At 38.9% G+C, this 18883-nt stretch overlaps 1 protein-coding gene across 4 annotated transcripts in view; it reads right to left on the bottom strand.

Moving 5' to 3' along the window:
* The window catches only part of LOC122079264, a 60513-nt gene that overhangs the window by 15990 nt on the left and 25640 nt on the right, over positions 1 to 18883 (bottom strand). For all 4 annotated transcript variants that reach the window (XM_042645584.1, XM_042645583.1, XM_042645585.1 and 1 more), the window contains exons 9-14: positions 6002 to 6133; positions 4518 to 4637; positions 4184 to 4270; positions 3906 to 4034; positions 3562 to 3682; positions 3342 to 3467 (exon numbers count right to left, since the gene is read on the bottom strand). In XM_042645584.1, the coding sequence (XP_042501518.1) occupies positions 3342 to 3467; positions 3562 to 3682; positions 3906 to 4034; positions 4184 to 4270; positions 4518 to 4637; positions 6002 to 6133 (715 nt within the window). The remainder of the gene's footprint in view (positions 1 to 3341; positions 3468 to 3561; positions 3683 to 3905; positions 4035 to 4183; positions 4271 to 4517; positions 4638 to 6001; positions 6134 to 18883) is intronic.

The following is an 18883-nucleotide window of genomic DNA, read 5'->3' on the forward strand; positions in this document are numbered from 1 at the left end:
AAAAAAAAAAAAAAAAAAAAAACCCTGATCTGGTTTGAAATTCCAGAAACCACCAGCTATTCTTTTTCTCCTGACATCGCTACTGGTGCCTAAATACTGCATCAATTCCACTTGGCTTGAAAAAAACTTACCCACGAGTTTTGTAGCGGCTTAGAATGAACACTATAGGAGTAGCATATTTCATGGCAACTAAATTTTATAGATGACCGCTTCAAGTTCTCTTTACCCTTGAAGGTCTTCTGGTGGTAATCTTGTCCAAGGGAGAGCTTTTCCCTTAGATATTTTCTGGTAGACACTTGTTCTTCAACTTGTGCCTAATCTTTGCCTAAGTTTTGGGTTCACGTCTTCTAACTCCAAGCCTCGATTCATGGATTCCTCACCATCATTTAGCACAACCAATCAATCGCAAATGAACATATCTAAGCTTCCTCCCCTCTATCAATTTGTACCAGTCCAATTATTCCTCTAACAAAGCTAACCAGTCAAGGAATAGCCAAGGGTACATCTATCCAGCAAAGTAAGAAACTATTGGTTTCACCTTCTTTGTACTATCAGCAGTCCTCCTGTAATAAGTGTTGTTTTCAGATGTACTCCCTCTTTGTAGCTTATGTACAGCCATATTATCAGACAGTGGTCTGACCCTTTCAAACATAACATCAGTTGTGCAATCCGGAGTTCCAAAACCCAGTTACGACCCAGTTATGATCACTAATGGCCTTCCCAAATATTCTATAACCCAAATATTAAGTAATGGAAATTATGTAATTCTGAAGTTTATAAAGGGGAATGGCAGTCTGGTAAATAAGAAGAATGTTTAAGGCTTACTTAGGAAGATAAAGAGGACGGAGTGAAATAGGAATTAGAATTAAGGTACAAGGGTAAACTTGGAATAAATTTAAGTAATGGACAAGACCTGAATTGGAAACAAAGGAAAGGGCAATCAGGCAAATAATAAAGTAAGATTCCATTGAACACGGACAACTAGCATAAGGACAAAGAAATCCATCGAAAGATCTCTGTTTGTCCTGCACTTTCAATTGACTAGATCTATCGACTCCCTTAGTTCACCTCGAGAAACAGCAAGCAGGAATTCAAGGAGGAGAACCTGAAACAGAACCTGGCGGTAGATGTTACTGCAGTACACTTGCAGGTTTCAGCTCTCACAACTGAAGGGCAGTTCAAAGTTGATCTTCTGAGGTTGGAGTTGCCCGTGAAGATGCAATCCACACCTAGAATTTTAGGGTAAATAGAAAAATACCATCATATAGGTATCTGCAGGTTGTGTTAGAACAGTAAGAAGGCACAATATGGAAGGTAGGAAAAGGGAGGAAGAAGAGGAAGGAGGAAGAAAAAAGAGGGTTTAAGAAACTCAAGTAGGAGAAAGATGAAGAAGAATAGAGAAGTAAGATGAAAACATGACCATAACGGCCAGCAGGTCCTCGCTATACCACAGCAACCCAACCAGTTTCAATTCACTCCATTCTATTCTTCCCATCAACAGTAAATGCATATATAAAGAGAAACTCCAAAACAAAATAATTGAAACCTATTCTACTTTGAAACTAATTCAACCTGGCCCCATTTGTTTGGTGGACAAAAAGGGGAAAGGAGAAGTTATGGCTATGGGGTTAAAGAACAGGAAAGAGAAGGAACTATGGTAATCAATGGAATTTAAATATTTTTTATTCCACTATGAAATAAAGTTCTGGGCCCACATGTCAGTCATCCCCCTTCGCCCCCCCCCCACAAAAAAAAAATCCTACCCAAAATGGTGGGACTTTGGAAAAGGGTGGGGTGGGATAAACGGTTTGCCACATAGGTAAACAAGTTCCCTTTATTCATGAATGGTTGTCTACTTAATTTCCCACCCAGGCAACCAAACACCTGCCTGTTTTGGAATTTTATGGAAAACCCTACAATTATCCCACCCATTTATTCGTACCCTACTATTTTCCGTCAAACAAACAAGGCCTATAGGAAACAAAACAATTAGGAAACCAACTCATATGTAATCTACCACACACCCCCCCCCCAAAAAAAAAAAAATATTCCATATATTGTCCCCATTAAACCTCTACCAACCCGTCTTGGACCAAAAAACCGGGTTGGGCTGGTTTCGTCTCCGCTTAGACTTCCATAGTAGACTTGGAATAGAATACCCAATGGAACTAGAATTCCTAAAGAAACTAGGAATTATGAAATTTCTAAAACCACAAGCTATTCTTCTTCTCCTACCATTGTCTTTTGTTTTTGTTTTGTTTTTTTCTTTTTTTTTTCTTTTTTTTTTAATTAAATATTTTTTACAGGTCCAAATTTATCCTATTCTATGAGGGGGAGAGAAGGTGTGAACCAGGAGACGTGAACCCAAGACCTCTAGGTAGAATGGGCTTTAGGATCTCCGCACTCTACCAAGTACACTAGGCACTTGTTCACCCTCCTAGCATTGTTTTTCGGTGCCTAGACACTGCATCATATAGGATGTAATACATTGGATTATGAATAAGCTAGTAATCAATTTATCATCAATAGAATGGAATGCTTGTATGGTTTAAGAGGGGAATGGTTCTCGCAACCTCGCCCTAGGATTTAATGGTCAAACAGTAGATCTAATTCCAGTTACTTGTTCCTTTCTCTCTCTTTCTTTCTTTTGTTCTCCCCAATCTATTTTTAGTTCTGGTTGGCCCAATTACCTGCAGGCAATCAATAGCAGTGCATCGGTGTAAAGAATGATGTATTCTTTTTCTACATTTTTCTTTCATAATTAATTTAAAATTTTATTGGATAGCAAGCAGTCATCTTTTTGTTATTACTAGACCAAGATGGCTAGTCAACCCATGCCAGAGGTATAAACCTCCAACAAGTTTATTAGATAAAGAAATCCTTACAAATTCCCCTAAACTTAAAGAATTTTGTTTTCTCATCAAACAAGGAGAACTTGCAGAGTACCAAAGCACAGTTAGGAATGTAAGTGATTACTTTTGATAAGTTAAATGGTATTCATTTATATAGACAGGGATAACAGATTCAACCACATTTACATTTCAAAATGGAATTCATGAAGTTAGGGATCTCAACATTTTTTGTATTTTTAATTCATATACCATTATAAATTTCTCAGGCCACAACAGACTAACTCTTCAGCAGAAACAAATCCAAAGTAATATAGGAAACAAACAAAAGTTCCAAACTATAGTGTATTTGAGAATATTAATCAGGAATAAGGAAACTAAAATTGCAAAATATTTTCAAAATGAAATTCATGAAAGTAGAGATTGTCAGTGTTTTATTTATTTATCTATGGGCGTGGGAGGTGGCGGGATCAGCCGACACATGATACTCACTCAGGCAACAACAGGATAATGCTCTAAGCATTAATGAATCCAGACTAGAGAAGTAATATAGGCAACAGATGGAAAGTTCCTGGCAATCTCTAGGAAGCTTTATGAAAGGGCCATAGCATATGCTTCCTGCAATAATAAAGGTGGCAATCAAGACCATTAATTATAGATAAGAAAAATCCAAAAATGTTTGATAAAACTACTATGGTACTTCGATCCTTACCTTTGTCCAGACACGTACAGTAGAAGTCTCGCAATGAATGTTGCATATTTTCATATTCCCAAGCAAGGGAAGAGTTCATGGGAGCAAATTGTGCCAGGCGAAGGAGAAGATGCAAAACTACCTGCAAGAACCAGTTTGCATTCATTTAAAAAAAATTAAAAAAGTGATCGTGGACACTAAACAATTTTAATTGCTTAATCTTTTTGAATAAATTCTAGATGGATTATAAAAGTAGAGTACAGCACTCATAGCATTATGGAAAAACAATATCGCAACGGAAGTGCAATTAATAGAATGAGATTCGACCTGCCAATGCCAAAAAATGACATAACATAATTGCATACCTTAGAAGATGAAAGGTGTTTGTCACCAAACTGGAGAAGCAATAAGGGAAGCTCACGTATCCAAGTAATCTGATGGTCCAATATCTCAGTGTCAGTTGCATCTAAGAGCAGCGTGCCTTGCATCCTTGACTTGTGTTCGAGAGGGGGAGAGGGGCAAAGAGATTATGTCAGAAATCTTCACAGTTGGCATGCTCAAACCAAACATCGACTCCAAAAGAGTTGGGTTATAGTCCCCACTTAGGAAGCTGACTGAGGGATGAAACAAAATGACAACTTACTGGAAGTAGCATTTCCTTGATTACAGAAAGGCAAGCCAACTTCAGAGAAGACTCTGTTTTGCAATCCTTAAAAGCTTTGGTGAATGCCTGCATCAAATCTAAATTATTTAACAGTGTCTACAAATATCCTTGTTCTCAAGCAAAACTTCAATCTTTTTTGAACTTAATAAAGACACAAGATGATTAATGGCCAAATAATTTAGGGAGCATGGCAATGAAATTTCTTCGAAAATCCATCAAAGACAAAATCCATGATCAATATTCCTTTTTATCTTCTTACTAATCTTTGTTAGGTAATCAGGTTTGAAATTACTAGTATAAAACATAGCCTGACCTGTAGAAGGCGGGATTTCCAATTGCCAGTGATTTGAGATAGAAGTTTTGGAAAAAATTGCAGCAGTGAAACTAAATGCTTTTCTCTGAGCGCTTTACTAGACCGTGTATTACAACTAATCTGAAAAGAAAAGGAAAGAGAGGATATTAACAGTGGAAAATTCACAATAATAAATTGAAGGCAACAAGAGCCAGAGACATTCTTATGCTCAGTCATGCTCCGACCATGCAACTTTCATAATAATGATTAAAATGTTAATGATTATGACAATGACAATGATGATGACAACGATAATGATAAGGGAGTTTTCCTTTGTATGGTGAGCAAGGAATACATTCCCCTCCCTTGCAGGTAAACCTGCCACATGGCAGTTCCATAGTAGTTGGAAGTTTTAAGACATCCACTCCACATCATCTTCCACCATTATTCAAGTTTCAAGCAGTTCGTACTTCACCATTTAGCAGAATAGATGTTTGAAAAACCTGGTCAAAAAGTCTTATTTTGAAGATTTTTGGAGCACACAGAATCATAATCGGAAGAGTCCAATATACAGAGGACTATAAGATTGAGAAGGACCACTAAATTGGATGTGGTCACTTCATAGTATTATAGCATAAATACTATATATAATGCATGCTTAGGCCACACCGAGGCACCCCTCCATCCCCTCGGGTCGCAGAGCTACCTTGACAACTATGGATACAAGGTATTATGAACAAGTCATCATGGAAAATATGAGAGAATAAATGATGCATATAGACGAGAGCCAGAAAAGAATATAAATAAATGAAGGATAAACATGTATCCAAGTCATTAGGTCATAAAGCGGTGACTCTTAAGTTACAACTTACAAGTATGAATTACTGGAAAAAGGTTGCTACCCTGGTTTGAAATTGCCTATGGACAACAAATACCTGTTTCACCAATAAACTGGTTTAAGAAGTACACCACACATCCACTAAACAGAGATCCAATCAGGCCCCAAATTGATTGGCAGAACAATGAGGGAAAGAAAGGAAGCTGTGGAAGGTTTCCTGATGGCATCTTCTCCTGTGTTAGCCGATGCCTAACAATTTATACATAGCCCTCTGGTTCAACAGCCCCATTATCCATAATAGCCACATACCATATTCAGTAATGTGTTGTTCATATGAATGGAAGCCATAAAAAATTGCAACATTTCCTTTTCTAGCAACACAGGCAAAGGGGACCCTTTTTCCAAGTCCACAGGGCTATAAGGCAGCAACATAAGAAGAGGGTGAAGCAGTGGAACACATGGACTCCTTGTCATACACCCCCTCAACCACAAGGCTATCAACCTATCTGAACTCCGCAGAATGAAAAATGTCAATAAAATTGTACTCGTGAATTTATTATTATTGGACCATAGAAGTAAAACTCCCTATGTTTATGGTTATATACTTATATGTGAACCCCTGAACATATGCATTTGAGAAGATGACAAAAAGGTTCAAGAAGCACACCTGCCCAGACACTGAAGTTTCCATAAACTCTAGGAACTTTTCCATCAAAATAGCATGAGTACAGTTCCATCCACTAAAATGCAAAAAGATTTCAGTAATTCCAGCATTCAAGATAAAATATCTGTCATGATCCTGTTAAGAAGCAGAAAAACAAATAATTAGGCAAAATGAAAGTGCCACTAAAACGACTGCTGCAAGTTTTTTTCAACAAAATAAAAGAAATGAAAATTGTTGGCGACTTGGCACGTCAAATGCTAGACTTTTTTAGTATGAGCTCAAAGCCTCAAACTACCGTAGTGTGAAGAACATGATGAACCCTTTTCTTGACAAGACCAAACAGTATTTGTGCCATGCATAGAAAAAGCAAGGTTCAAGAACTCGCTTCGTTTCGGTGTTTCGGGGCCTTTTCCGAAATTTCGCCGAAATTTGAAACAGTTTACTCTTGTCTATATGTTATGTTTGGCCATTCTGGGGGCTAATGGCTGAAGTGACTGAAATTAGTGAAATGAGAGAGAAAAAAAAAAAAAGATAAACGAGATGGCCAAAATTTCGACGAAATAGTGCATTTTTGGCTCAGATGAGCGAAATTTCGAAACAAAATGACCAAAATTATGTACTTCGGTGTTTTCGTATGGTATTTTATTTCTGTAAAAAAAAAAAAAAATGAATCTGAATAATTCTCATAGCCCAAATAAGTCTCCATATTTGTTAAAAATCACCATTCCAACCAGCAGGACAGGAACTTGGTACCTCTTCAGTGCTCGAGAGTCTATTCTCCCATTCGGAAATAATAATTGATTCTCACTCGGAATCACCACATAACTGCTCTCAAGATAACATAGGAAAAGACAAGCTAGCCACTACATTAGACATAATAGACATTCATCTTAACATTCACTCCTCAAAAATCCTCAATTCATTCTTTGATCACTATAGTTCATTTTCTATGAATCCAAACAATTCATCAGCAAACTACAGAACAGTTACAGGACGAAATCACAGAAACACACGCAAAGAAACCCACCCTCCCACACCAATAGGCAACATGTCAACTTAAGCGACCCCAAGTCCATAACAAAACAACAGCATCCTGGGATGCTAAAAGTTGTGGTCACCATTGCACCACCACCAGTCCTAACCTACAGGTAACAATTTTCTGATCACCAGCAATAGGGAAAGTGTAAGCTGCAGGAAGAATAGCAGAAAAAGTCACGCACTTAAGTTATTGTTCCCTACCATTTCACCTAAAAGCTCGAACTATTAGGGAAGGCCAGCGTCAATGTACATCAACATTTCCCCACATGTGCAGGCCAAGATCCCATGGACCTTGCAAGAAGAGCTCATGAGGCATTTCCTTCAAGTGGCACTGAGGAAGAAGAAATGTCAGGAAAACTCTTCCAGTCCACTTCCCAGGAGTAGTAGGAGTTGAACATTATTAGAGAAGGGCAGTGTCAATGTATATCAGTATATCAACAGTTACAAAGGAAAGAAAGGATCATACCCTGCCACAGGGCCCTAGTTGAACTGATGACCCCTCAATTGTGAGGTGTTGGTGCTTGCCAAATGAGCTACTCCCTTGGGTGGTTTGGACGATTATTTCTCCTATAATATCCAATGGCTTACAGATGATAACTATTTACAATATTCTTCTATTGAATTCTGATTTTTCCTTCAATTTCTCTCACCGATTTTCCTGTTTTCTGTAATTCCCTGCTTTTTATTATTTTATTATTATTCTCGTTCGTATTTTGTTTAATTTGATTATCTGATTCTAGTGGTTCGGTATCTTTCATCAATTTTTTGGAATATTCCATTATTGCTTAGTTTTAAAGCTAGCTGGTTTTCCATCTGCTTTGCTAGGAGAATTTTCAAGATCCTTGTAGAATTGATGTCTGAGGGGACAGATCAACCCAATTTTCAGACCAATCAACCAGTGTACTTTTTAGAAAACCTTTTTGCTTTGGAACACTAGGTAGCTTGCCTGCCTCATTAGCTAAAGCGTGGGGCCAGATTTTTCTATTTGCCTGTAGCGAGTGATGTTCTAGTTCTTTGGTAGCTAGCTTTCGTCTAATATAGAGAATCCAAATCTCCTAAACCGGGGGAGCATTACCTGTTTATTACATGACAAATTTTCTCATATTGTGTCCAGATTTATGTCAAAATCAGTCAATTTTCTTTGAATTTCAAATACATTTCCTCAATTTATCGGTGATTCCAGCAAGCTATTTGCCTTAGCTTGCCCAACCTTTCCTATTTCTAAGAGGGGTTGTGTAACAAGGCCGGGATCCACTTCTTGGTCAAATATGGGTCAAATCAGTAACAAGGTTTTTTTTAAAACAAACAACGAAAGATTTTTTTTTTTTTTTGGGTGAATAAGAAGTATATTGCAAAAGAAGGAAGAATACAAGGGGCCCCCTAGAAGGACGGGGGAGAAATGAAGATCAAAACAAAAGCAAGGCCCAGCCCTTATATAGTAGGGGGCACGAGGCTGTACAAACAAACAGGGATACCCCAGGAATCAACATTGAACATGTTCCTTGGGGAGTCAATTCACCAGGCGGTGACCACAGATTACATGACTCTAATGTCAAGCGAGATGGTATCCCCAAATTTCAGGAAATTTTCGCTTTGGAAGTCCATCTTTTGAGGTTGTCTTCCATCCAGACATAATAGATGGCAGCACCAACGGAGAAGGTCATATCTACCTAAATCCATTCTCTAGCAAGGAGCACAATCCTCTTACCCTGGGGCCAACATTTGGCAAGAAACCCTCTTCCAAATTGAAGAGGAAAATGGGCAATTGAAAAAGAGATGGTCAACATCTTCCAGTGAGTTCCAACAGACGTAACATGAGGAGCATGGATCCGTCTCTAGATGAGGAAAGACTAAGTCAAAAGGGAGGGGGTCCGCTAGACAGTGACGTTGAGGCACCAGATGTGGCCCTTGAACCACACAATTTGGCACCAAGTAGTAACGAGGCTCCAAGAACAATCTAGGTACCAGGTGGACAATTAAGAAAAACTGGACAAATGCAGAAGCATACCATACTACAAGTACCAAGGATTAAAGTATCGGTCGCCGTATCGGTCGCCCAAAATTAAGATACGTATCGAAAGGTATCATATCGTATCGGAGATATGCTAAGATACGCTAAAGATACGCACATAAATGGATAAGAAACACTTTTTTAAACACTTTTGAATAAAAAAATTATTAAAAAAAGCTATTGATAATATGTATTATGCATAAACACTAAATTGAGGGTATCGAACTAAGAATTCAAGGTTTGTAGTTGTGCCATAAATGTAAAATCATTGTTCCCAACTTTGATTTCCACTTTAGTTAGAGCGAAATATGGCTGGTAGCGACTTTGGAACAAAAACCCCTCAAAAATTTGTGTTTTTCTGAAAAATTACCTATCTTGGCCATTATATAACCGTAGCACACTGTATCAATACATACCGATACTCACCGATACGTGTCGATACATACCGATACTCACCAATACTTACCGATACGTATCGATACATACCGAAACGTACATTTCACCTTGATTTTATATTTTCCATAGAGTATCGAAACGTATCGGTGTGTATCGGTGGGGTATCGGTGCATATTGGTATGCATGGTAGGATATATATTGATACAAAAGGATTTTAAGAATTTCATGTATCATATCGGTGTGTATCGTATCAGTCGACTAAATTTAAGATACGTATAAGAGAGTATCGTATCGGTATCGAAGATACTTTAAACCATGACTACAAGGTCACCACTACCTTTGGGCGTTCGAAGAATGGCTATAGAGCATCTCTGACGTCACACAAGAAGAGAGGATCGAGGGTGACAAGCCAAAAGTATGAAGAATATCAAAGACCATGGCAAGCCAATCAAAGCCAAAGTTATACCATGATCTACGACAAGCCAAGTGGATGAGGATCCCAAAAGGATGCCAATGGTCCAACCAGAGATGAGTGATTGAACCATCATCAATAAGGATTTAATGACTACAGATGCAAGGAGCTTGTATTCAAAATCTTCTTCCAAACCCAAGAAGCGTCAGGAGGGGAGGGAGCGATCCAAATGGAGTCATTATGGAGGAGCCTACTAACCCAGATGCTTTCTTCTTTGCAGCAACTTCGATATCAACATAAGAATACTCGCAGAGTTAACATCCTCAAGGTTTGAGATCAGTTTCGTTTTGGTGGTTTGAAAGCCACCAAAATTTCGCTGAATTTTGGGTGAGTTATTGCTTGATCTGATCCTTGGTAGAAGCTTGTTTTAGGCTAAATAAACATATTTGGACCTTCACTTTGCCAAAAAAAAGTCACAATGGTATTTCCGAGTTGCACCCTTGCTTGGTAGTAAATGTCAAACTATACTGTATACATAATGTAATATTGTCTATGACACAGTGTTTTACAACTATAAGACAGAGTATGCTAGTAAAACAAGTAAACAATGCATCCATGCCATAAATAAACATAATATTGATTAATTACTTACAACTTACAACATAGTGACTTAGAACAGACTACAAGCTACAAAGCGGAGTTCAAATTGACACCCAAGTCCCAAACAATACAACACTGAGCAGTATACTTATCTACTAGAATAAACTATGACGTGTTGGAGCAACTCCACTCATGGTTCGATGGAGCCGACATGCATTTTCCTCCAACTGCAAAACAAATGCATACCACATGATAGTGTGCGATAAGAAACGAACATAGTCCTCCACACCTTACTCAATGGCTGCCAAAACTCCTCAGGTTAAATTGTTGCCTATGTAGCCTACCACCAAAAGATCCTGACTGCCTCCACTAAAACCACTCCTCAAAGGCAAATATAGATCTCAATTTGTCCTTCCTTAGACTCAATTTTTTTCAAGTGTAATATAGTTAGTGGTGAATCTTGTGAGGCCAGGCCTGACCAAATTCCCCTCAAACTTCTCCCTTTGAAGGTTCAATGAAAACCCATGGTTATTTAGATAGGTGCTTACCTGCCTCGCACTCTTAACCCCACTTTGCACCAATTTTAACTTCCCCATGTCCTTTAGCATTAGGTCAATGCAGTGTGCTGCATAAGTGATGTAGATCGTAGGAACAACACCAAAATCAGTTCAGGCCGGTTGTGGGATTCAACTGCTAAAAGAGACAGCCTGTTCATGTGTGGCTGGTTCTTAATTGGATAAAGAACCCAATGAAGGACCCAAGGACAGCTTGCGTGAAGATGATCTTTAAAGAATTTTTCCAGATTTTCCTCGCCCATTGACTTTCTAATTTCAAGGAGGATTGACTCCATATTTCGTGGGGTTAGTGCCAGTTGTATGAAGATGGGACTCTTGCTTTCCAAGAAGTTATCGACAACAATAAGGATATTCTCCAGATTTCATGGGCCCATAGCCAGTTGTATGGAGCCAGCTTGCGTGTAAAGGGGAATAACAGTTATTTACTTCCTATTTTGTTTCTTTCCATTCTATTGTAATAGCTATTAATTAGATTTAGTTTCTAATTCCAATATTCATCTTTAAAAAGTAGGATTTACTTTATTGGAAGTGTATCTAAAAGATTTATTTCTCCCACGCATTGGGAGTAGGTTGTAATTGGACTTCTTATATTATAAATAAGGGAGAAGGGGACTACGGCAGCCACGATTGAAGTTTGATTAAAATAAAGGCTTTATGTTGTAGCTTTGAGAGCTGTGAGATGCAGTGATGGTGAGAGGTTGTGGAACGACGAGATGCCATGTGTGAGAGGCCCAAAACTGAGACAGTCCCCTATCCCCCTTTCCTATCTATTAAGATATGTATCACGATAAGGGGGTTTGTCCCTATCGTGATTAGGTGTTGACTTTATCTTTGGTTTATTGTTTCCTAATTAGACTAGACATAGGCTGCTAGTACTCTACTTCTTAAATTGGTTAGATTAAAATTTTTGTTTCCTACTTCCACAAGGTCTCTAATTGTAAGTTTATTGGTTTTGATCATTATAAATACACAATAAGGGGGACTGCGAAACATATCGGCTGCTCCTCTCTTAGCAGTCTTTGTTCTCTTCCTCTCCCTCAATCTCTTCCCTCTTCTCTCCTCTCTCAAGTTATTGGTTACATATCTTGGGTTTGTAACACTATCCCTTATCTCCTTCTTTCCCTTTTCTATTCTTCAGTTCTGTTGAAGACTGTTCGAACAAGTATTTCTATTGCTAGACATTAGTGTAGCGATCCTAATATAGAGTTAGTTCTTATTTGAACTAACCTCTACATTATTTCTCACCCACAACTATCTCAACTATTGAAACATCCTTTATCAGGAACAAACCAGCAAGCAAAGCTCACAAAATATCATTAATTAACTTCTTCAACACTAATCTCAAATCCCTACTCAAAATATACCACCAAAGAAGTTTTTAATGGACTCTCCACCATTCTCTAGCACAACCACTCATCCAGAAGCAAACAAATGGAAGCTATGGGTCTCTATCAAGTTGCAGTAACCAAAATATTCCTCTAAAGAATCTAGCCAATCAAGGACTTTGTATAGATTCCTCTGCCCAGCAAAGTAATGAACTTTTGGCTCCATCTTTGGTTAGGCTCTGATACGAAATAATGTAGAGGTTAGTTCAAACAAGAACCAACTCTATACTAGGATCACAACACTGATGTCCAGCCGTAGAAATACTTCTTTAAACAATCTTCAACAGAAAAATTAAAACTGAAAAATAGAGAAAGGAGAGAAGGAAATAAGGGATAAGGAAGGGGGAAGGGGGAAAGGGGACTATCTCAGTCTTGGGTCTCTAACCCACGACATCTCATTGTTCCATAGTCTCCCAATGTCACTGCATCTCACAGTTCTCAAAGCTACAACATAAAGCCTTTATTTTAATCAAACTTCAATCGTGGCTACCGTAGTGCCCTTCTCCCTTATTTATAATGTAAGGAAATCAATTACAACCCATTCCCTATGGGTGGGAGAAATAAATCTTCCAAATGTTGGTGTATGATGTCTTGTATTCCGTCGCAGTTTAATCCAGAGAGTACTGGTGCAGCACCTAGACAGGCAGGACGGCGGTCCCGGATTAGGGTTGGGCAATTGTGTACTTTCCGGATTAGGGTTTTTTCGTTATATATTTGTAGCGAGGGTTTCTTTCTCTGTAATGCAAGCAATACTGAGGGGTGTGAGGACGAGCACTGTAACCATATTGTCCATTGATAGTGAAGCAGGATCTCATCTCACCGGGGACGTAGGCAACCTTGCCAAACCTCGTAAAAATCCGAGTGCATTGTTTGTTTTGTTTTTTCCATTATCTTCTGCATCGTTTTAGGGTTACGTTTCTACACTAGATACACTTCCAATAAAGTAAATCCAACTTTTTAAAGCTGAATAGTGGAATTAGAAACTAAATCTAATTAATAGCTATTACAATAGAATGGAAAGAAACAAAATAGGTAGTAAATAAACCCTTCACACGGAACTGGCTCCATACAACTGGCTATGGGCCCATGAAATCTGGAAAATATCCTTCCTTATTGTGGTCGATAATTTCTTTGAAAGCAATAGTCTATCTTCATACAGCTATCACTAACCCCACGAAATCTGGAATCAATCCTCCTTAAAATCAGAAGTCAATGGGCAAGGAAAATATGGAAAAATTCTCTAAGGATCATCTCCACCCAAGCTGTCCTTGGGTCCTTTATCCAATCAAGAACCAGCCACACATGACCAGGTTGTCTCTCATAGCAGTTGATCCCACAATTGGTCTAGACTGATTTCGGCCTTAACCTTGTGATCTACATCAACAAGGGCTCCAAAAGAGTTGATACTTATTGTTATTCATCAACTTTTGACTGGCCTTCTTGTATTTGCTATTGTTGTCTGTCACAAATTGGACAACGTTCTCTATGCCCACCTCCTTCAGCTCTTGTTTCTATTGATGCAAATAAACATTCATCACCTTGTATGTGGTGGGCCCCTGTATCTCTAGGCCAGCCTATGCAACCGTCTCAAGCATCGTTTGGTAATAGGGGCCTATAGAGGCATTTACTGGGATGCCGTGGAATAACATCCACTTAAACACAACCTCTCCAACCATTCTCCTGTACCTGCCAGTATCTTACTCTAGTACGGGGTCCACTCGTGGTGGTACTACTGGACCTAGAGGTGGAGGTGGAGGTGGAGCAGCCCCACAATATTGACTCCTTTGATTCTTCGAAGACAAAGGCCCCCTTTAGCTTTAGGGAGGCAAATGGAGGGGCAGATTAGGGGTGGAGGAATTTGGTAGAATCAACTCCTTTCCATAAGAAGGTGCAGAGGAGGGATTATGCAACCTTGATGGTGGCTTAGGGAAGCAAAAAGATGCCCGACTAGTAGAGGTAGCAAGATTAAAGCATAAACCTGACAAGTACAAGATTACCAACATAGGATAGGAGCCGGGCTTTCCAGAGTTGGAGCGTTTTTTCATGAGATCGACCATAAGGGTGCAATAATGAGCAGATGGCCTCGCCGAGATGAAAGGGAGGCCCAGATATTTGACAGGAAGAGAACCAAGAGAAAATACAGTAAGTTAAAAAAAAAGGGGCTTTGGAAGAGTCAGATTAATGCAGGAGTACATTACAAGTAACTAACTCCGCAGTTTATAACCTCAAAAAATACAAATAGGAGTAAGAAACAAAGAAATAATACAATCAAATAAATCCCCAAGGATACAATACCCATATAAGAGCAAAACCAGCCCAAAACCTAACCCGATGGAGAGAGAGAGGTGCGGTCAGGGCTGTAGGAGTCCGATTGAGTCGCACTCTTGGGCATAGATAGTCCCTAGGGAGGGTACAAACACCCCCAAAGTTGAGAGGATTCTGACGGTTGGTTGTGAAGTTACATGCTTCTTGATTTTCTGACCTAAGAGAGAAAACTGAGAAGAACCTTCAAGAACAGCAGCTGAATGCTTCCAACAGTGACTAGGTAAGGATTGTGAGACCCTTATGAGACCTGAAATACCCTGATTGAAGACCTGGCTGAACAGAGTACAGAAGAGAGAAAGAGAGGAGATCGATCTCTCTCCTATTCCCACTAGGATTGCTGAACGGTTCTGATTTCTGGACACTTTTATCAAAATCTGAACTATACCTCTTGAATGTTACAGCAAATAAAATAAAAAGAAGAATAAAACAGATGGGGGATTGAGAATGGTGAAAGAGAATAAAGGAAGTGACTATCTCAGCCTGGGCTTCTCACCCACAGCTATCTCAGATGCTCTAAGCATTTAGTTGCAAACTTTCTTTTATTCAAATCTGTCTAATAATGGTACATACGCCTCTCTATTTATAGAGGGGAAGTTTACAATCATACTAATACTAGGAGCTAGTTTCCCAATAGGACTAGACATTCCTACTACAATTAAGAGCTAGTTTCCCAATAGGACTAGACACTCCTACTTCAACTAGGAATTCAAAATAAGACTAGGACTTGACTTTATGACTCCAACATGGAGTAGGACTAACTAACTAATAATCCATATGGGACTTTACAACCAACTAATTGTCTAATGGGCCTTTATTGAATTAAATAGTAACTAATTAAACTAATGAATAAAATCCCGTTTTCCTACCTTCTACCCATATTTTCGGCCTATTAAAGTGGCTCATTTCAAAGAAAACCCATGGGATCAAAGGCCCAACACATACATAACACAACCCAAAGCTTATTTGTAATAAAATAAGCCCAAGTGACTTATCTACATCAACTCGCCCTCTCTTAGAAAAAATTCATCCTCGAATTTTGTAGAGTGTGAGGGTGATTATATCATGGTGCACGTCCCTCTTCAAGCCGTAGAAAAATTCAGGTAGCTCTTTGATGATAAAGATGTAGTCTAGAATGTGAGGAGCTCGATCTTCAAGATAACTTAATGGGATGACAAACTCCACATGCTCAACTTCAACATCTTCGGATGTATCCATAGGGTCATCTACATATGCACCTTTGATCTCTTCTAACTTCAATGCAACATAAGGCTCTTTTGGTTCATCTACCTGGTGGTTCCTAATGGGTTCCATTGATGGTTCAAACACAACTTCATTCTTGAACTCCTTAGGATCTTCCTTTTAGCTGTTCACAATCATCATAGTTGTTGTAGTGTCAAGTTCCCTGGTCTCAACCTTATTGTCCATTGTGGCAACCTTGTTGCTTTCTACTTCTCCCATATGAGTCTCGTTCATAGGAACATCAGTGACTAGTTCTTCCTCAACAATAGGAATGGCTGGAAAAATTTTAACACTAACCTCAACTTTTGACTCTAGTTCACTGGTCAAAGGTGTCTTCTCTTGTTGTTCATTCGCAATAGAGGCCCGATGATTCCTTCATGCTATTGTCAAGTGTGGGTGGCTTTTGGACATCTGGTGGAAGGAAGTACATGTTTCGTTCATGCTCAGATAGGTACATGCCTGCCAACTTATACTGCATCTCGTCCCACGTTTTAGGTTTACATTCTTGAGCTTGAAGTTGCCTTTCACGAACTTTCCATTGCATTCGAACACAATCACTCATCTGGGAACATGCATATTGGTGTTTTTGTGTCTCTGTTAAGTTGTTGTCAAAGTACATGTCCAATTCACGCATCCATTCAAGGAATTCCCCATGAAAATAATGTGGTTGATCATTAGATTAGGCAGCAATGGATGTATTCTGATGGGAATCCTGTGGAGGGAAGAGCCTTCTTTGGAAATATACAGGGAGGTATTGTGTCACTAACTCGTACTTCATCTCTTCCCAAGTCCTAGGCTCATGTTCTCGAACTCGGAGTCACTTTTCATGAACTGTCCACCAATCTATAGCATGACCAATCAATTGGAAACAAGCAACTTGAAGCTTTTGTGTCTCTGTCAAGTTATAGTAGTCAAAATATTCCAGAGAATCTAACCAATCAATGATGTAGAACGTATCCCTTTGTCCAACAAAGTAACGAACTGATGGAACCATCTTCGGTTAGGCCTTGATAGATTGTTTGGAGTTTTCTTCAACCGTAGCTCTGATACCACTTAATGCAGGAGTAGATTACAAGTAACTAACTCCACAGTTTATAACCCCAAACAATACAAATAAGAGTAAGAAACAAAGAAATAATACTATCAAATAAATCCCCAAGGATACAATACCCATATAAGAGCAAAACCAGCCCAAAGTTGAGAGGATTCTGACGACTGGTTGTGAAGTTACAAGCTTTCTTGATTTTCTAACCTAGGAGAGAAAACTGAGAAGAACCTTCAAGAACAGCAGCTAAATGCTTCCAACAGCGACTAGGTAAGGATCGTGGGACCCTTATGAGGCCTAGAATACCCTAATTGAAGACCTGGCTGAACAGAGTACATAAGAGAGAAAGAGAGGAGATCGATCTCTCTCTTATTCCCACTAGGACTGCTGATCGGTTCTGATTTCTGGAGACTTTTATCAAAATCTGAACTATACCTCTTGAATGTTACAGCAAATAAAATAAAGGGTGAAAGAGAATAAAGGAAGTGGCTATCTCAGCCTGGGCTTCTCACCCACAGCTATCTCAGTTGCTTTAAGCATTTAGTTGCAAACTTTCTTTCATAAATGCAAACTTTCTTTCATTCAAATCTGTCTAATAATGGTACATATGCCTCTCTATTTATAGAGGGGAAGTTTACAATCATACTAATACTAGGAGCTAGTTTCCCAATAGGATTAGACACTCCTACTACAATTAGGAGTTAGTTTCCCAATAGGACTAGACACTCCTACTACAACTAGGAGCTAGTTTCCCAATAAGACTAGACACTCCTACTACAACTACGAATTCAAAATAGGACTGGGACTTGACTTTATGACCCCAACATGGAGTAGGACTAACTAACTAATAGTCCATATAGGACTTTACAACCGACTAATGGCCTAATGGGCCTTTGTTGAATTAAATAGCAACTAATTAAACTAATGAATAAAATCCCGCTTTCCTACCTTCTACCCATATTTTAGGCCTATTAAAGTAGTTCATTTCAAAGAAAACCCATGGAATCAAAGGCCCAACACATACATAACACAACACAATGCTTATTTGCAATAAAATAAGCACAAGTGACTTATCTACATCACAGACACTTTAGAAAGAAAAACATAGGATTTAAAGAGTTTAATATGAAGGCCAGATCAGGATTCAAAGAGACTGAGAGAAGACATAATAGTTCAATGGAAATAGGATCAGCTTTAGAGAAAATTATCAGATCATCAACAAAAGCAAAATGGGTTAGATTAATGGATTTACACTTGAGGAGGAGGGAGATAAGGTGGAGGTCATACTAGATTGAATGGATCTAGAAAGAACCTCAAGGGAGAGAGGGGGCAACCTTGGCAGATACCTCTCGAGGAAGAGAAGTAGTCAGCGCTGCCACTAGTAAGGACGGAGAAAAGGGGAGAGGAAATATAAGAGTGAATCCAATGCACGAAGATAAGATGGAAAGCCATTTGAAGCAGGGCTTCAGAGATGATCCACTAAGTTGAGGTGATGAAGTTACCAAAAGTCTAAGTCTCCAAGTAAGGTCCCCAGCTTGCTTGATGCCCCCCGGTAAGGTTCTCGGCTTGAGTTGAACCACTATAAAATCCTTGTGTTGTGTGACTGTGAGTAGTTTTATATTCTGCATTATCTATTGCAATCACATAACTAGGGAACGTAATCGAAGAATTTTTTAAATCCACTAGTATAACCTATTCACCCCGCCTCTAGGTTATTTCACAACTTTGGAAGCCTACTTGGGTATTGAGTAATTACCTGTACAAAGTAAATTCCGTGGAATATAGAATAAGAATATACAAACAAGAACCCATCCCAATGAAAAGGCAGAAAATGGGATTGGTAAGTAATACTACTCCCA

This window comes from Macadamia integrifolia, chromosome 5, assembly GCF_013358625.1.
Source record: "Macadamia integrifolia cultivar HAES 741 chromosome 5, SCU_Mint_v3, whole genome shotgun sequence".
In the NCBI taxonomy this organism is placed as follows: domain Eukaryota; kingdom Viridiplantae; phylum Streptophyta; class Magnoliopsida; order Proteales; family Proteaceae; genus Macadamia; species Macadamia integrifolia.